The sequence below is a fragment of the Doryrhamphus excisus genome, chromosome 8, assembly GCF_030265055.1.
Source record: "Doryrhamphus excisus isolate RoL2022-K1 chromosome 8, RoL_Dexc_1.0, whole genome shotgun sequence".
NCBI classification, from domain to species: domain Eukaryota; kingdom Metazoa; phylum Chordata; class Actinopteri; order Syngnathiformes; family Syngnathidae; genus Doryrhamphus; species Doryrhamphus excisus.
In genome coordinates, this window is record NC_080473.1 from 12710682 (window position 1) to 12729283 (window position 18602).

General features: G+C 39.8%; 1 protein-coding gene across 2 annotated transcripts in view; it reads left to right on the forward strand.

Moving 5' to 3' along the window:
• The window catches only part of pdgfd (platelet derived growth factor d), a 48046-nt gene that overhangs the window by 698 nt on the left and 28746 nt on the right, over window positions 1-18602 (forward strand). The window contains exon 1 of one of the 2 annotated variants that reach the window (XM_058079870.1): window positions 17491-17767. The exons of the other annotated variant lie outside the window; for it this stretch is intronic. Coding sequence (XP_057935853.1) covers window positions 17758-17767 — 10 coding nt within the window. The 5' untranslated portion in view covers window positions 17491-17757. Of the gene's footprint in view, window positions 1-17490; window positions 17768-18602 lie in introns of those variants that run through there. 2 annotated transcript variants of the gene reach the window in all.

An 18602-nucleotide genomic window follows, 5' to 3' on the forward strand; every position in this document is an offset into this window, starting at 1 on the left:
CAAAATATTTAGCATTTCCTCCAGCTATTCAATATATCTCATCACTTATCATACCCGTTTAGCTAGTTGATAAGGGTTCTCGAGTCTGTAAAATTCATTCATTCATTCATTTTCTACCGCTATTCCTCACGAGGGTTGCAGGGGTGCTGGAACCTATCCCAGCTGTCTTTCGGGCGAGAGGCGGGGTACACCCTGGACTGGTCGCCAGCCAATCACAAGGCACATATAGACAAACAACCATTCACACTCACATTCATACCTATGGACAATTTGGAATTGCTAATTAACCTAGCATGTTTTTGGAATGTGGGAGGAAACCGGAGTACCCGGAGAAAACCCACGCATGCACGGGGAGAACATGCAAACTCCACACAGAGATGGCCGTGGGTGGAATTGACCCTAGTCTCCTAGCTGTGAGGTCTGCACGCTAACCACTCGAGCGCCGAATTATTTACTACTCTTGAAGTAATTGATGCACATAGGATGCACTATTAGTCTGCAACCAGCGGAGGCACTGTTGGCTCTGTTAAATTACTTTGTCAGCAGTTAAGGCAGTGGATGACAAACATAACTCATAACTCCAATATCAATCACTGCGGCGGTCACTTTTACATGACACTGGCGAGTTTACCAAGCCAAAAATAATAAACAAAAACCTAAAAAAAAATTTTTCTGCTGCACAACAAAGCACATTGCTGCCTGCTACAGCTCATATACACACTGTGACACGTGTTCTCGGTCGCAGGAAGGGACATACCAGAGGATTTGCGATGTATACGTTGCATATAGTAGTGGTGGTGAAAACACCTCTATGGTGAGTGGGGGATAGCGGGAATGTAAAAAAAAAATGCACTGCAGGAAATACACAGAAAGCATGATGAATGATGATGATGACGCCTGTGTTTGGGAGACGAGGAAGACTATGCCAAGTGGATCCCGACATTATTATTATGAGCTTGTTGCGTATGGTGGAGACAGGGATCCGACTATTTGACACCTCTGGTGTCGTCATAATATGGAAATTAGATGAGTGAATTTACTACAATTACAAACTTTGGGTCATACTTAGGAGTATTCTCAATTACAGTAAGCAGTCAGGACTGTCAATATTAGTGCAGACCTGCCAACATGTATGAATTTGTGGTACTCAGCATACACTTTGACGCTTGTAAGCTTCCCTGCGTTCCATTTTGTTGCATTTTGTGAGTTCGGTCTGTACAGTCCAAATAAATATATATGATCAGTTTCTCAGTAGTATTTAACATTGTGGTCTGGGGAGGGTGGATATTCCCGTCCCCCAAATGGGGGCATGACAGAAAGTAGCGAGCCACTGAGCTACTCCAACTGAAGTCATCTCTCCTTGAGCATGACTCTTGCAGGTGCGCGCTATGCTTACGTTTTGTGTCACCCCTAGGCTACAGTCACGCTGAAATAGCTTTTATTAAGCACACAGAGGCACATAGACAGCTGCAGGGATGCTTTTGGCAAGGAAACATGAAAATACCTCTGTTTTAGATTTGAACCTGGACACCGGCCCCGAGGCCTGTTCCACCTCACACTCCTGTATGTTTATGAAAAAACAGGGAAGCTTGCATTTGCATGGCCTCTGCACTCAGTGCTCTCTGCTTAGTCATGCATTAGGAAAAGCCCATGGGCTATGGATTTTCACATTTTCTAATTTATTTTTGAGGATAAAGGCATTTCTCATGAATAGGGGGTAAATGGCAGCCAGGAGGCTAATACTCCCCAAAAATGTAAACAATGTGTGCTGCATTTTTTTTCTTTAAATACTGCAAGTACTAGGATTGAAACAATCAAAACTATTAGCATAACAACTGTCATTTGTGAAAAAACACAACATGCACAACATTGCATGTAATTTTTTTTTAATAAAAAAAAAATAAAAAAAAAAATAATAATACTACAATTCAAGAAACCTTACAAGCAGTTGATGTTTGCTAAATACAAGGATGAACAGTCTTGAACCAGTCATGATGTGCTATACATATCACTATATTGACAGCTACTATAGTACCCATTATGTCATTGTATGGTCATATCACCTCATACTTTGGTACGGGACAAAAAATAAAAAAATGTAAAAATGTAAAAAAAAAACAAAAACCAAAAAAACCCTTATATATTAGGAAAGCAGGAAGTGAACGCAGGAAGTCTTGAACCAGTCATGATGTGCTATATATATCACTAAATTGACACTTACTATGGTACCCATTATGTCATTGGATGCTCATATCACCTCGTACTTCGGTACGGGACAAAAAATTCAAAAATTCAAAATTCCAAAAAATTCCAAAAAATTTCCAAAAAATTTCCAAAAAATTAATTTTTTTTTTAAATCCCAAAAAATTAAAAAGAATTCAAAAGAATTACAAAAAAAATAAAAAAAACTTATGGAAAGCAGGAAGTGAACAAATGTAACAGTTACTGATTGTAAAAGTACCAGATGGAGGGGTAGGATTTAATAAGCTTTGCTTCTTCCTACTCCTTTTGGACATGTGGAACTGTGAACTGATTATGGGATGCACTCAATTGTAATCTGATGCATGTTCAAATGAAATAAAACCATTACCATTACAGTGAGGAGTTATTACTTAAAAGGGGTGTTTTTTTTTGTTTTTATATGTATGCTTTTTATACTTTTTATTCTGGAGTCCGATGCACTTACCCAGCATTCTCTGCAAAGCCTTCACGCACTCCTGGAAGGATTCTTGCAGGATCCTTTGCAGCTTTGTCATCAAGGACCATCTTGATGTCATCCACATCTTGAAAATGGGTCTCCTTGACCTTGGGAAATAGGGAAAAAAAATCACACACAGCCAGGTTGGGTGAATAGAGAGGTTGCTGTTCTTCTTGGCCAGGAACTGTTAGATACTCAGGGTATATTGTGAGCAGCCACAAGTTGTTGACGTACATATGTAACAGTGGTCATCCCTGCAGTCCAACCTGGCACACTCGTACTAATGACCACACCCATTGATGATTGTTGCTCACCAGTGTCACTTGCCAAAGCCAGTGAGCTAAAAGAAACTGGCTGTGATTCAGTGTGTTGCACATTCCTTGAGGTGTCAGGTAGTAAGTTTTAACCAAAATACTATCACAACCCAAGGTGGCAACTATTACACAGATGGTTTTGCGACTCCAGGCAATTTTGCTTTAATGGGAAAGTGGGCAAAGTGGCTCTTTGATAGTCAAGTTTATCAAACCCTCTACTAGTACTAGTGCATGTATTCCTGTAGTACAAGGTACTTTAACATGTAATGTCCTTGTGATGTACTCTTACCTGATCCTATCCATCCCGGTCACTCCCAATGAGAACCTCAGCATCCTCATCTCTGCTACCTCCAGTTCTGCTTCCTGTCTTTAGACCAAACAACATGGCTGGTCTCACCACTGGTCTACATGACATCATGACATCAGTGCTTCTCAAATAGTGGGGCGGGGCACCCTAGGAGGGAGAGGCTTTCGTTTTAATGCAGACCTACCAACATGTACAGATTTATAGTACCCAACATGCAATTTTTCCTGGTTTCAGGCTGTACAATAGTTAAAAACTGTATTATCAGTTTCTCTAAAAAAAAAATTCTGAGTATGACAGAAAAATAATTGAGATACACACACACACACACACACACATATACATATATATAAACATGCAGGAAATTACCCATCATCTTTGCTGTCTTCAAGTTGAGGATTGACGTTGTGTTGGACTGTGGGTGGGTGGAGGGGGGGTTAACTGGCCAATTTTGAGCACTAGGCCACTCGTCTCCTCGGTTTACAGTTTTGAAGGGGCATCCAGATGAATGTAATGTAATGCAAGCACTCCTCGCTAGATATGATAACAGCTTTCACAGACCAAAAAATCAGAGCAGCCACATCCAAGCCAAAAGGTACCGGCTCTCTAAAAAGAGTCGGAATTTCCCTCACTAGCAACATCTGACATTGCTTACCAAATTCAAGCTAAATGTATTCTCCAATATATGTCTCATAAAGGGATCTCTTATATCTCCGATTCCTCCCATTCTGTCTTCCCCCTTATCAGTAGTTTTCCTCTCTCAGCGCCGTCTTATCAGTCTGCGCCTCATTTCATATCGCTCCATCTCTCCATATCCTCCTCCTTCAATCTTCCCTGTTCTCATTTCTTTCTTTATCTTCCTATCGTCTTCCATCTGTCTCAGCTTTTACCCTGTCATCTCTTTGAGCTTATATAAGGTGGCAAACAATGTCAGAGATGCGCATGCATGGCACTTGTGAACAAAGCAATAGAATGCACACAAGGACGCTTGGTCTGGTTTCTTCAAATGTGTACGGTACTGGATTCTTTAAAAAAACAGATTAGTGACAACTGTACAATTGGCTGTCCCTTTGGTTGGGAATTAATGTTCTCATAAACTGAGTACGTGTGCCATCTGATTGCAGTACGCATAAATAAATGCCATGCAGTTGCCCACTTATGATTACCAGCCCACACAAGCAGGAAGGAACTTTAGAGGGGAACAGGACACACAACAGACTCACATTATGGTCCGTTACATTCTTTAAATATGACTCTTAGCTCCTCTTTTCAATACAAATGTTTCAAAATAACACATTTTCCAGGTGTAATTACAGTACCCAAAGTCAACTGGCTCCAGCATACCCCTGTGAAGGTTGCGAGGTCAAGCGGCATAGAAAATGGATGGATGAGTTGTCATACTGTCAGAGTCTCATTAAACACACTAACATTCACACCTAAGGACGCTTTAGAGTTTCCAATTAGCATAACATGCATGTTTTTTTTAAGATGCCTGATTTTGTAAAAGATTTTCCCCAACATTGCAGTGTAAAGTTACTAAATAGTTGTGATTTTCCTTTTGTGTGTTTATCATAAATACATTTGTTGAAAATAAATAATGAAAGAACACATATTACATACAATAATTGTTTTTTTTCAACCAAAGGCGGTAAGAATTCATAAATATGTGATGAAATAGGTCAAATGTACAGTTTTACATGTCCTGCTTAAAAAAATGTTTACATTTTTACACTTTATGCTTCACAGATAATGTTTTTCATCAAGCGTTGAGATTTCGCACTTAATTTGGTGGTCCTAAAGAATCCCACCGTTGTTGTGGAGACGCAAAAGTCAAACTATAAAAACTTGGCCTCAAAAATTGCAACAACATGAACACAAGATTATATACGATCCTTCAATTATGTTGACGCAGCTTGGAAAAACGCCTTGTCCAGCAGCTCGCTGTGACGATCCAATAGTGGTACATTTGTAATATTGTGAGGAAAAATAACTTCATTTTAGTAAAATGAAGCTGCAATATTAAAGACAAAAAATATGTTATTTTTTGAAAGTCGTAATATTATGAGAAACAAAGAAAACAACTAATCAAGTGGCAATTTAGTTGTTTTAATTAGGTTGGGCAAAAAACTGTAACATTATGGGAATGTAGAAATATTATTGAAGAAGTAAGAAGAAAATATTTTGAAAATTTAAAAAAAAGGAAAAAAATGACCATAAAAATAAAACGTTTTTTTTTTTACGTTTTTTTAACACTCTATCACAAAACCAAAAATAGTGTGTTACTCCACAAAATATTAAAAAGCCGTTGCATCCTTTCAGTATGTGGCCCTCAGTGGAAGATGTATGGACACCCGTGGGTTAGACAATTGAGTTTGAGTGTCACCCAAAGACAAATTGGATTGGTGCAAATGATTGACAATGATTGGCCAAAATGTGAAGGGAATCTGCAGGGATTGAACAAAGTTGCAAGGCCATACATAATTTGTGAGGATTTGGTTGAATTTGTGTGAATCGGTGCCATCGCAACATCGCAAAATAATGATTCTGATCCTGATTCACATCTACTGGGCCTATCCATTGTCACACATTTACATATAGCACAGCTATGTGTACATGCACACATGGAAACATGCAGTTGAAACAAGTATGTGGTCACATTTTCTTGGCAAGACACATCCATATATAAAAACACATTTGATATACAGTATTGGATATACAGTAGAGCACAGGTATGAATAAAGTATCTATCATTTGTATTGGCCAAAGGGTGATTCTCCTGCTTTCAATTTGACACTTTTTGCATTTATTGCACAAAATCCAGATATTCTGGTTTCTCCCGACATGCATGGTAGCTTAATTGAAGACATTGTTTATGTCTTGTGACTAACTGGTGACGAGTCCAGCGTATACATCATCAAGCTATCATTGATTTAACACCGTATGCAAAGTGATTCCACATGCCTTTGTGTCACCGTATTAAACTCAACTCAAGGCTGGGAGTAAAGAGGACACTCATTAGAGGTTATTGGAATCAGTGAGTCACTCACAAGACACCCGACATTGAACTACTTCCACACCCTCCCACCCAAGCAGACACACACACACACACAAACACAATTACAGGATCTCCCTTTCCAAGGAATCCCCGAATAAACACATTTCAAACACACACACACACACACACACCTTTCCAGCACAAATAACACAAGCCAAAGCAGCCCCACCTAAACATGTCTGGCAGACCATCTTTTCCTTCCTTGCACAAAGGAAATAGGGCGGTAACCTTTTGGAGCGCCTGACAGGAGTGTGTGTGTGTGTGTGTGTTTGTGTGCAACAAGAGAGAAGCAAATAGTGTGATGAGGTCTTGAAAGGGCATTGGTAGAAGGCGGTGCTTAATACTGCTGCTTGTGTGCAGTTGGAGTGTGGAAGTGGAGCAGTAAAAGTGGATTAGAAGAGTTGGGGAGGAAAGGTGTTTAAGAAGAGATATGCCAAGTTAAAGGATTTGTCCCCTCAATATTTTTTTGCCCTGTCAGCATAAAAAAAAGTCGACTCACAGCGAGCTAAGTGGACAAAGTATAAAAGGTGATGTACCCCATACCTGACCTACCAGTTTCTGATCTGAGAATGTGATGAAGAGTAAATGATGAGTCATAGCGGTGGCAAGTATGGTAGTCTCCAGCTGGTTTGCTCCAAAGGTGACTGACTGCCCGTACGACTTGACGCCAATAAAGTTATTTCAAGGGCAATTAAATAATCCAGATGGAATGTTTGGCTCTTTATTAGGCAAGAAACCAGTTGAATGGATCCCAAAGACCTAGCTGCAAAGATGCAAGGTGGCATCTCTGTGTGGAGTTTGCATGTTCTCCCCGTGCATGCGTGGGTTTTCTTCGGGTACTCCGGTTTCCTCCCGCATTCCAAAACCATGTTAGGTTAATTGGCGACTCCAAATTGTCCATAGGTATGAATGTGAGTGTGAATGGTTGTTTGTCTATATGTACCCTGTGATTGACTGGCGACCAATCCGAAGACAGCTGGGATAGGCTCCAGCTTGTGAGGATAAGAAAATGGATGGATGGACATTTTGTATAAAGGCTAAAAAAATGTAATGTTTTTAAAGCTTTAAAGTTTGCACTTATTTCGAGTTATTATTATCAACATTTCAGCTTCTTGTCTTTACATTTTGCTATTTTTGCCCTATTTTTCTGATTTCTTTTAGGATTTTTTTTATTTTATTTTAGAGTCTTGAACCAGTCATGATGTGCTATTTATATCACTATATTGACAGTTACTATGGTACCCATTATGTCATTATATGGTCATATCACCTTGTACTTTGGTACAAGACAAAAAATTACAAAATTAAAAAAAAAAAACAACAACAAAAAAACCCTTAAACTGTATTACGGAAAGCAGGAAGTGAACAAATGTAACGGTTACTGATTGTAAAAGTACCAGATGGAGGGGTAGGATTTAATAAGCTTTGCTTCTTCCTACTCCTTTTGGACATGTGGAACTGTGAACTGATTATGGGATGCACTCAATTGTAATCTGATGCATGTTCAAACGAAATAAAACCATTACCATTACCATATTATGGACATAAGATAAGATAAGATATACTTTTATATCTTATAAAGGTAAACATGGGGGAAAACATAATTTTTATTGGTAAACGAAGAAAACAGACAAAGATTTTGCAAAAATTTGCGATAATGAAATAATTTTTCCGAGATAGTTTTGCCATGACTTACTAGGACCCCAAATTTGGTCATGGACAGCTGCCATACGTCACAAACAGGAAGTCATGCTCTTAAATTGACATCATTTTATGGATTCAAATGCTGATGATGGAAATTAAAGGATACAGTTGTGGAAGCATGCTATTACTATTAATTTTGCGAGACAGCCCAAAACTTCAATATGCCAGAATTTCGATAAAGAAGGTGAGAAACACTATTTAATTCAAGAAATAACGCGTGATAAAATGGGAAGATGGTGTTTCGCTGCCAAATTATATGTTTGAGAATAGAAGTCTTCAGTGAAGGCAAAAGTAAATGAAATGTGAATTTATTCCTTTTACCCATAATTTATATGTATTTAGCATTGTTGCTAAAACTATTGAATTCCTATTGTGTGGTTTTCCCTTTCTATTTCCTTCCTAAGGAATTACAGATGTAATGCCTGCTACATAAATTGGTTTCCTCGTGGTTTATTAGCAATGAAACACATATTCTTATTGAGAATCCAGAGTTGAATCAAGAAACCAGTGTCAAAGAGAATCAGTAAAAAGGAAAGAGAAAATGACTGCAGGGAGAGTGGCGTATTTTGGCTGAAACGTCTGACTGACATTGGATGCAGAAAACAGAGTGGAGCGACAAAATTGGATGTAGAAAAAGAAGATGAAAGGTGCAAGGATAGAGTGACAGAGTGGCAAACTTGGAAGAAGCCATGGAGAAGGTGATTAGGACAAATGATGAAAGACAGGTTTGGTATGAAAGCAAAAAAAAAAAAAATGAAGTGAAGAAAAAATAAGGCTAAAAGGTTGGTGGGTGGATTGCAAAGGGCCCTGGTTAAAGGTGAGGAGATGATTTAAGTGACTTGATAAAATCTCAAGCTTGGGAAAATGTGGCTAAGGGTTACAAAGGAGGGACAGAGTGTACCAAAAACGCTGTAAAAGGTAAAGTGGACACCTGTGGAACGCAGAGCAAAGGAAAGAAAATAATAGTGGGATGAAAATTGACACTGTTCACATACATAGGTAGATATCAATTGCTAGACGTCAATTGCTGAAATGAAAGTAAACATGGCTAGAAATAACGGTATTTTTCACTCCTGGTATTCAGCACAACCACCGTGGATGAGCATAGGGAACAGCATGTAATTGACAGGAATATCAATTTGGCTTGAAACCTAACCCCCGCGAAAAACGGGGATCGACAGTACACTGTTCCCTTGTTCACCTCTCACGGAGTCGCTGTTTTAAGTATTTTTTTTTATTGCATATAAATATGCATTATGTTCTGCGTCCTTGTGGTGTATTACAGCGATCTATCAGTACTCATATTGAAGACATGTGCAGCTTCATATCATCTGGGGGGATTAGGAACCCTCAGCAGACAACAGCCAGTCGAATATAGAGCCACAACAGTCCTCATTAGCTATGGAAGAACGCGCCCATTGTGTTCTGCGTCCTGATTGGCTGTAGACCATAGTCAATCAATCTCCTTTGTGCTGTTGCACAAAAGAAGACAAAGCTAAACCGACTAAATTAATCTTTGGCTCAAGGAGTAGGACGAGGGCGGACTGCAAGAGGAATATGTTTTAACAAGGATACAAAAACGTTACAGCTGAACGGTGCCAGAGTGAAGCACAATCAGAGGAGTGAATATGGTGAGCCACTTAATAACTTCTTGTGTCCAATCTCCTAGATTAAAATGCTAGATTATGCCTTAAAACATATATGATACTTAAAATAAATAAATAACGTTGACAACTTTGCGGATTTCATTTATTATAGCGGGTGTATGACATAGAAGTCATACACTCGCATTCACTAAAGTGGGTCATTTAGTCTCCAATGAACCTAACCTGCATGTGGGCGATGGGACCAAGCTGGAGTATAGTACAATAGTATAGTGGAGTATAGTAATGATCAGACTTCACTACTTCACTCGGCATGGTATTTTGTTACCCTGCAACTTGTGTTTCTGTTTAAATTTTACCTTTGAAGCTGTTTTTTATTGTCAAATGACCAAAGTAAAAGGTAGATGATACAATATGTTTTAGCAAGATGTCCAACCCAACTACAAGGAACTGGGAGAACAGCTTGAAATGGCTTTGGTTTATAGAAGTAACTGGTTCATTACAATGTCACTGTAGTTGCAGCTGGTGTGTTAATTACATTGATAGCCTCTGGCAAGGTGTTACATTGAAACAGGCCTCTCCAAGGGGAATGCGGGGCGAAATTAAGAGAATCCCTGGTGAAGCCATTTGGCAGCATCGAAGGCTAAGCAGAGAGCCGGGCGATGGCTATTAAACTGTAGACAAGGTTTAGAAAACAGAGAACAATCACTTATATCAGATTCATTTCTTCGGCAAGACAATCCTGTAATAGTTTTCATTAGAGCTGGGCCAGTATGGTACGGTATTTTTGGGGCTGATGCCGATACTGATTTTCAGGGCTGGAAGAAAGCCGATGACCTGTACATATATCGGCCGATAATTGATACATTGACCAATATATGTATATGAAAACAGCATTGATATACACATGATATATACTGTACATGAAGATACATTTATGTAATACCCAAAATACCATTCCATGCAAACAAGCAGGGAGTGGGCAGCACAGACATAGGGAGATAATATTGGGTATATTTTCACCGATATTGATTAATCTATCATATGTCATAATCGGCCCACCAATATACCGGGTGGGCTCCATTCATCATATTACATTCTCTAAAAATCACCCTGGTACAGGGGTACACTCTGGACTGGTCGCCAGCCAATCACAGGGCACATATAGACAAACAACCATTCACACTCACATTCATACCTATGGACAATTTGGAGTCGCCAATTAACCTAGCATGTTTTTGGAATGGTACCCGGAGAAAACCCACACATGCACAGGGAGAACACCCAACTCCACACAGATGGAATCGAACTCGGGTCTCCTAGCTGTGTGGCCATGCGTGCGAACCAGTTGGCTGCCGTGCAGCCCGGAGATAAAACAGAAATTCACAAAAATATGTGGACTTCTGCCCCCTCACACTCGGCTATTTGTACCGTGTTGGACTTTTCCCCCCTCATTTTTCGTGGTTCCGACTGTTTGTGCTTGTCCTATCAATGCAATTTCCCTGACTTTGGGGATTTTTTACAGTCATTGTGACTATTTCTTTTGTACAAGGTCGCAGCTGTCATTAATTAGAATGATGCGTACTGTGCACACACATTTTGTAGTTTGTGAACAGGCGTGCTGTGGCTTTGTCTTTTATTTTTATTATTGAATGTGTTGTTATCATTAAGAATTTAAAAGCAGTGAGTCTCATCACAGTCATTGCACGGGTTAGGTATGTTGCACATGTGCATGCAATCATACAGTGTATGGGCCTAACTTTTCCAATTATACCAGAGGAGGGTGATTGTGCTGTACCCGAGTGCCAATCATTGCACTCAGCTGCACATAGCTCTCTAGTTTGCGAGTTAGCATGTGTCTCAAGACCCTGCAGTTGCGCAATATGTTGTAAATAAAAAGAGTATAAATGTGACTATAGTCGTGTTTTGTCATGTCTACGGGGCTCTAATAATGCTTTGTTCATTTTAATCTGAAAAAACCAATTATTTTTTTATAACTATATGTGGTTTCTTAAATTTTTATTATTTGACGTTTTATTATTATTATTATATTTATTTATTTATTACTGATTGATTTTCTTTATTCTTGATTTGTTTATTTATTTTTCAACTTTTTTTGTGTAGAAAAATAAAAAGTAAGATATTTGAGAACAGTGGAATGTTTTATCAGAGCTTTTCTTGTAGAAAATTGGAGCCAAAACAAAGTTTTTTAAATTTTTTAGTTTTTAATGAATACCCATTATGGCATTGGATGGTCATATCACCTCGTATTTCGGTACGTGACAAAAATAAAATAAATTTATATTTTTTTTCAATTAAAAAAACTTAAACCATATTAGGAAAGCAGGAAGTGAACAAATGTAACAGTTACTATGGTACCCATTATGACATTGGATGCTCATATCACCTCGTATTTCGGTACGTGACAGTGAGTGAGTGCACCCCATGGTAGATCCAAATAGAACCTTCACCCTGATTGCAAAATTTAAAAATATTAAATCAGACTTACAATTCTGACAAATGTACACCCCATTCTGTGTAACTCGAGTTGTAAGAACCACAACGGGACAGTACGGAGTGTACATGTGTACAGGACAAGCGGTATCTCAAGAAACACAAAGGAATCAAATTGTTTATTGGAAGCCAAAAACGGAGAAGAGTGAATTAAATGGCGGCTTCATGTTTCTGCTAGCACGATGAAGTGAGGGTGAGACGGATAACAAACACCAGAAGTGACACTGCAGAAAAACGAGAGCAGAAGCCGCTCGCACCCCAGGAGATTGGACCATGCTGAAGATAAACACTCTCTGTATTTATGTTGTGTGTTTTATGTGTGTGAGTGTGAGAGAAAGGGGGCTTCGACAAATCCTCTAGTGCACTGTGAGAGCTATATCTTTGTTATTTTGACAATGGTGCTTTGGCACAAATGTAAAAGATTCTTTCTTTCCCCTTTCGTCAAACACTATCTTCCGCATGCTGAATGTCAGCGTTTCTCCATATACTTTCCCCACTTCCACATTCCCCACTTGTGCATCCTAGTATTTCTCCATCTGTCTCTTGCCTCCTCTCTCTCTCCATCTCCTCTGGTCTTCATTAGCCTCCTTTTCCTGGTTTCATCTCATCATTAACTCTCTCTGAAGTTGCTGAGCAGCAGAGGGAGGATGGGAGCGCTGGAAGTGCAAGAGAGAGAGACGAGAAGAGAATATAATATGGACGATGTTGGAAGAAGTGAGACACGGGAAGACAGACAAAAAATGTGGTTGGTGTGAAGTCAAGGATGATGAGAATCAAGTGAACAGACAGACCTGGAAGGACAACGACATGGTGAGGGTCGGGGGGATGACGGATGATGAAAGGGAGATGAGGAGGAGCAGGTGGATGATGGGTCAGATGCATCCTGGCTGTCAGACCACTGCAAGCACTGCACACACACACACACACACACACACACACATTGCTAAGTCAGAGAGCAGGACTTCTGTCAAAACATAAGCATCTGCTCAGTATCAGAGCAAACATCATTCAAGTCCTGCGAGAGACCAGGGTTGCTAAAAATGTGTGCTACCCCAGCTGGGGCCCACACTCACACACACACACACACCACTAAGTGGAAGAGAGAGATGCCTTTTTAATGACAAAAAGTTGCATCCATCTTATTCCACTTATTCAGAGTGGGGTGAAAATCAAGCAAGTATTCTTTCCACCGGTCCACAACTTCTCAGGTGGGGGTCAGCAGCGCAGCATCCCCACCAGTGCACTTCATTGTACTTTTCTTATCAGTAATGTGTGGAAAAATGGGGTAATGACTATAAAGGCAATCTTCACTTGCTAAATGTACTGCAAAAAAGGTCAGTAAGGATAATTCATAATACCGCCTACAGAGAACATACTAAGTCCTTATTTCTAAAATCACAAATACTTCAACTTGCTGATATAGTTCATCTTCAAACAGCTAAAATAATGCATAAGGCTAAATAACCAATTGGCTAAAAATGTCATCCAATACTTCTCTACAAGAGAGGAGAAATATGATCTCAGGGAAGAAGTACATTTGAAACACTTATATGCTAGGACTACGTTAAAAAGCCATAGCATTTCGATGAGCCAATTCAAGAAACAATACAAGCAGTTGATGTTTGCTAAATACAAGGATGAAGAGTCTTGAACCAGTCATGATGTGCTATATATATCACTATATTGACACTTACTATGGTACCCATTATGGCATTGGATGGTCATATCACCTCGTATTTCGGTACGTGACAAAAATAAAATAAATTTATATTTTTTTTCAATTAAAAAAACTTAAACCATATTAGGAAAGCAGGAAGTGAACAAATGTAACAGTTACTATGGTACCCATTATGACATTGGATGCTCATATCACCTCGTATTTCGGTACGTGACAAAAATAAAATAAATTTATATATTTTTTCAATTAAAAAAACTTAAACCATATTAGGAAAGCAGGAAGTGAACAAATGTAACAGTTACTGATTGTAAAAGTACCAGATGGAGGGGTAGGATTTAATAAGCTTTGCTTCTTCCTACTCCTTTTGGACATGTGGAACTGTGAACTGATTATGGGATGCACTCAATTGTAATCTGATGCATGTTCAAATGAAATAAAACCATTACCATAATGTCAAAATCTAGACCCAGTTGTCTATCATCTCGTTTTTTCCGTGGTGAGTTTTGCAAAAAAAAAAAAAAAAAGTGCAATGACCCGATGTCCCTGAATGCACCTTGCGTCTGTGCTATTTGCACCGCGAGGTATGTGCCATGTTTATGGATGACTTGGCCAAGCTTGAGCGGGAGGGTAAGTACATGGAATGTGAACTTAACATGCAGTCCACCTTTCTGCTGGAGAAGAGTACACTATAAAGCAGGGGTGGGCAAACTTTTTGATTCGCGGGCCGCATTGATTTAATAAAATTGTAGGGGGTGGGGGGCAGACTATATATTTTACACGTAACTGTCCATCTGGATTTATTGTATCTGTAAAAGTGACATGCGATCTGCTATATGTGCTTGTGTCCATTCTTTCATGATCAAACCACATCAAATAACCAAATTGATAAAAATGCTACTCAAACAATCCAAGTTTTTTTTTAAGCTATTTTTTTGTCACTTACCAAATTACGAGGTGATATGAGCATCCAATGCCATAATGGGTACCATAGTAAGTGTCAATATAGTGATATATATAGCACATCATGACTGGTTCAAGACTCTTCATCCTTGTATTTAGCAAACATCAACTGCTTGTATTGTTTCTTGAATTGGCTCATCGTTGTGCATTGTTTGAGGGTCTTACTCAATCCATTCCATAGTTTGATTCCACATACTGAAATGCTATGGCTTTTTAACATAGTCCTAGCATATAAGTGTTTCAAATTTCGTTCTTCCCTGAAATACTGTGGTAAGAACGGACGGGCTGGATATGGCCCCCGGGCTATAGTTTGCCCACCCCTGCTATAAAGAGACGAGCATCTCACCTCTCCAGCTCACATTGTGTTTCATGGGGAAGTCTGGCCATAATGAAGACTTGCAGGTTTCATTACCACTTCTATCTATCTATTCATGCCCAGTTACATCTATTGACCTAGGTAGGGGGTGGTCTAGAGAAGAAATGGACCTCCTATTATTACTAAGATAATCCCAAAAGTTACATTTGTATATCTTGGACAACTTGATTTTCTTGAAGATATTTGACCTCTTATTCAGGTCCAAGTCGAGGTGATGTTATTGAATTTCTCACCTGTGTACTGAAAAACCCTTAAACACACTTCATTCATTCATTTTCTTCCGCTTTTCCTCACGAGGGTCGGGGGGGGGGGGTGCTGGAGCCTATCCCAGCTGTCTTTCGGTGAGAGGCGGGGTACACCCTGGACTGGTGGCCAGCCAATCACAGGGCACATATAGACAAACAACCATTCACACTCACATCCATACCTATGGACAATTTGGAGTTGCCAATTAACCTAGCATGTTTTTGGAATGTGGGACGAAACCGGACTACTCGTACAGGTACAGGTAAAATTAAACTCCAACAATGTACACAATAATGTATATGTGCAATTGTACATACAGTATAAACACAGTGCCATCATAAGGCCTACATTTCCCTGGAACTGCGGTCCACAAATATGAATGTATCATACATAGCCTGGCATACTACATCCTGTACACACATGTACTAAGCTGCACATTACAGTTACATGCAATTACATTACTAATGGAGCATTGTCAGTACAGTCCCAAAGTGTCTTTCGTACATTGAGTCTATGCTGTATTGTCATCTATTTATTCTCCACATTATTATTTATTATTTATTATCATACGGGATTTCGTTGGCAATTTCACTGCTGTGTTTTTGTGCAATGACAATAAAGAAAGTCTGTCTGTCTGTCTGTCTCTTAGCGCGCAGACATCACAGCTAGGAGACCAGGGTTCAATTCCACCCTCGGCCATCTCTGTGTGGAGTTTGCATGTTCTCCCCGTGCATGCGTGGGTTTTCTCCGGGTACTCCGGTTTCCTCCCACATTCCAAAAACATGCTAGGTTAATTGGAGACTCCAAATTGTCCATAGTAGGTATGAATGTGAGTGTGAATGGTTGTTTGTCTATATGTGCCCTGTGATTGGCTGGCCACCAGTCCAGGGTGTACCACGCCTCTGGCCTAAAGACAGCTGGGATAGGTTCCAGCATACCCCTGATCCTAGTGAGTATAAGCGGCATAGAAAATGAATGGATGGATACTATTATAGAAAGTATTACCTGTTCCTCGCTTTCTTTTGGGGGCTTCGTAGTCAAAATAGATGTGTTCCAATGACGTGTATTGTTAGCTTGCTCATATTAACTCATTTTTGGGAGTTACTATAATGCACAGAAATATGCGTTCATTGTTTCACATAAGGATTGTGAATGATGAGCAAAATTCCCCAAAAGTGTACCCCGCCTCTCGCCCAAATACAGTTGGGATAGGCTCCAGCATCCCCGCGACCCTCGTGAGGAAAAGCGGTAGAAAAGGAATGAATGAATGAATGATGTAAATGCATGATGAAAGAAACACTCTCTTGCTTTTTGTTAATGAAAATGCATACAAACAAATAAAACAATATTTTAGCGCATGAATGGGACAGTACTTCGCGTCTGGTTATCTCTATGTCAGCGAGTCTATGAGGTTAGCTTCAGACATCATCGAACGTCAACTTGAGAGTTCCCGATGTGAGCTTTATATACAAATGCGCGAAAATTCTGATCACTTTGATCACTTTGTATGGCCTTATTTCAAGAGCAAAATGCGAATGAAAGGTAGAAAAATGTACTTGCACGAGTGCTCCCTTTTTATTTTCTCCGCAGTTTAATTTCTAGGCACATATGCAAGTGAATTAGTCTCACTCTACAGCCCTGCTGAGGCTTATAAACACTTTTTAACATCTCCAATAAACCAAACATGCATGTTTTGGGGATGCGGGAGGTACCCGGAGAAAACCCACACTCACACGGAGAACATACAAACCCCTGTTGCAATTTTTTTTTTTATTAGTCAGCAAACATTTGGACCTAAAATGTATTTTAGTTCCTATGAGATCCTTTGCCATGCAGCAGCTTCATTAAAATTACCTATGCATTTCTGCTCTGCACCCGTTAAAATATGCATGCTGTGCTAATTAGGTTCATTATCATGTGTATGCAGAAACATACAGATTTTAGTGTCAGTACAGATGTTCAGGCAGCCGTGCGTACGGTATATAATTTTGTGTTCTTCTAGTCTTGTTTAGCCGCAATGTCTCCACTGACCGATCTGTGCGGACTCAGCAACTTAGTCATCTGCATTATTCACTTAGCTTAGTCAGGGTGTTAAACGGGAGCACGTCACAGCACAGGATAGGAGAATGCTAAGTACACCTGTACTATCCAATGGGGTTAGGATGGAAACATTGGAGCTTTGATGAGTAGAGTTGTTGTGGGTTCAAATCTCGGCTCGGACAGTCACATGCATGCTGGTTTAACTGGAGACTAAATTGTCCATAGTGGATACATGCACACTGTGATTGAATAGCAAGTACTTCAATGACAAAAGGTAAGGTAAGAAATATCTAGCTGTTTTTTGCAAATATCCAACTATGTAGGGTCACACAGTTGCATAAGAGGCTCTTGTAGGAGCAAAGTGGATGCAAATGCCATTCAAAGGAAGGACTACCGAGACTTACTTGTGAAGATATGAGGAGCAGATAAAATGCTCCTGAATCATTTAAATGCATTGTGAGTCACAGTTTTTTTTTTCCAGTAACGTCTCTCCTCTCCGTTTTGACATTGAAATGAATGAAAACAACCGACAAGGAGTGACACTGCTTCACAGACACGCACACATGCACACGGAGTAGATTGTATCATTGCTTATTTATGAGTCTCAGACATGTTCTGTGGTGTGGCCTATCTAATGGTTTGAGCTCTTGTGGGTGTTTGCGGACTTTATTTTGCTCAGCACTGCACGAGCGTCTACCGCACCGACTGAGTTTTTCAACTTTTTTTTGCCTCACTTGACACGTCGTTGCTTTCTTTCCACACCTTTGTCCCTCATCATCCCACTCTCCTCCAGTTAGACATCTGAATGTCCGTCACTTCAGCCATGTCTGATTCCTCATCCTTTTCTCACTTTTTTTGTATTCTTCATCTTGTGACGTCTGCCTGTTGGACCAGTCTAGTCTTGTCTAAAGTGTGCTTGTCTGTCAGCGTGAGGCTGCTATTTGTGTGTTTGTTCGTCATCTGATTGCAAAGACGGCGGCTCGTTTGTCATGCTGCTCCAAGACGGTGCCAGGGGAAGACTTGAGAGGCATTTTGCCAGTGAGCTCGGCATAGTTCAGCAGTTTATGGGATTGCATTGATCTTGGTTGCAAAATATGTCCTTTAGCTGC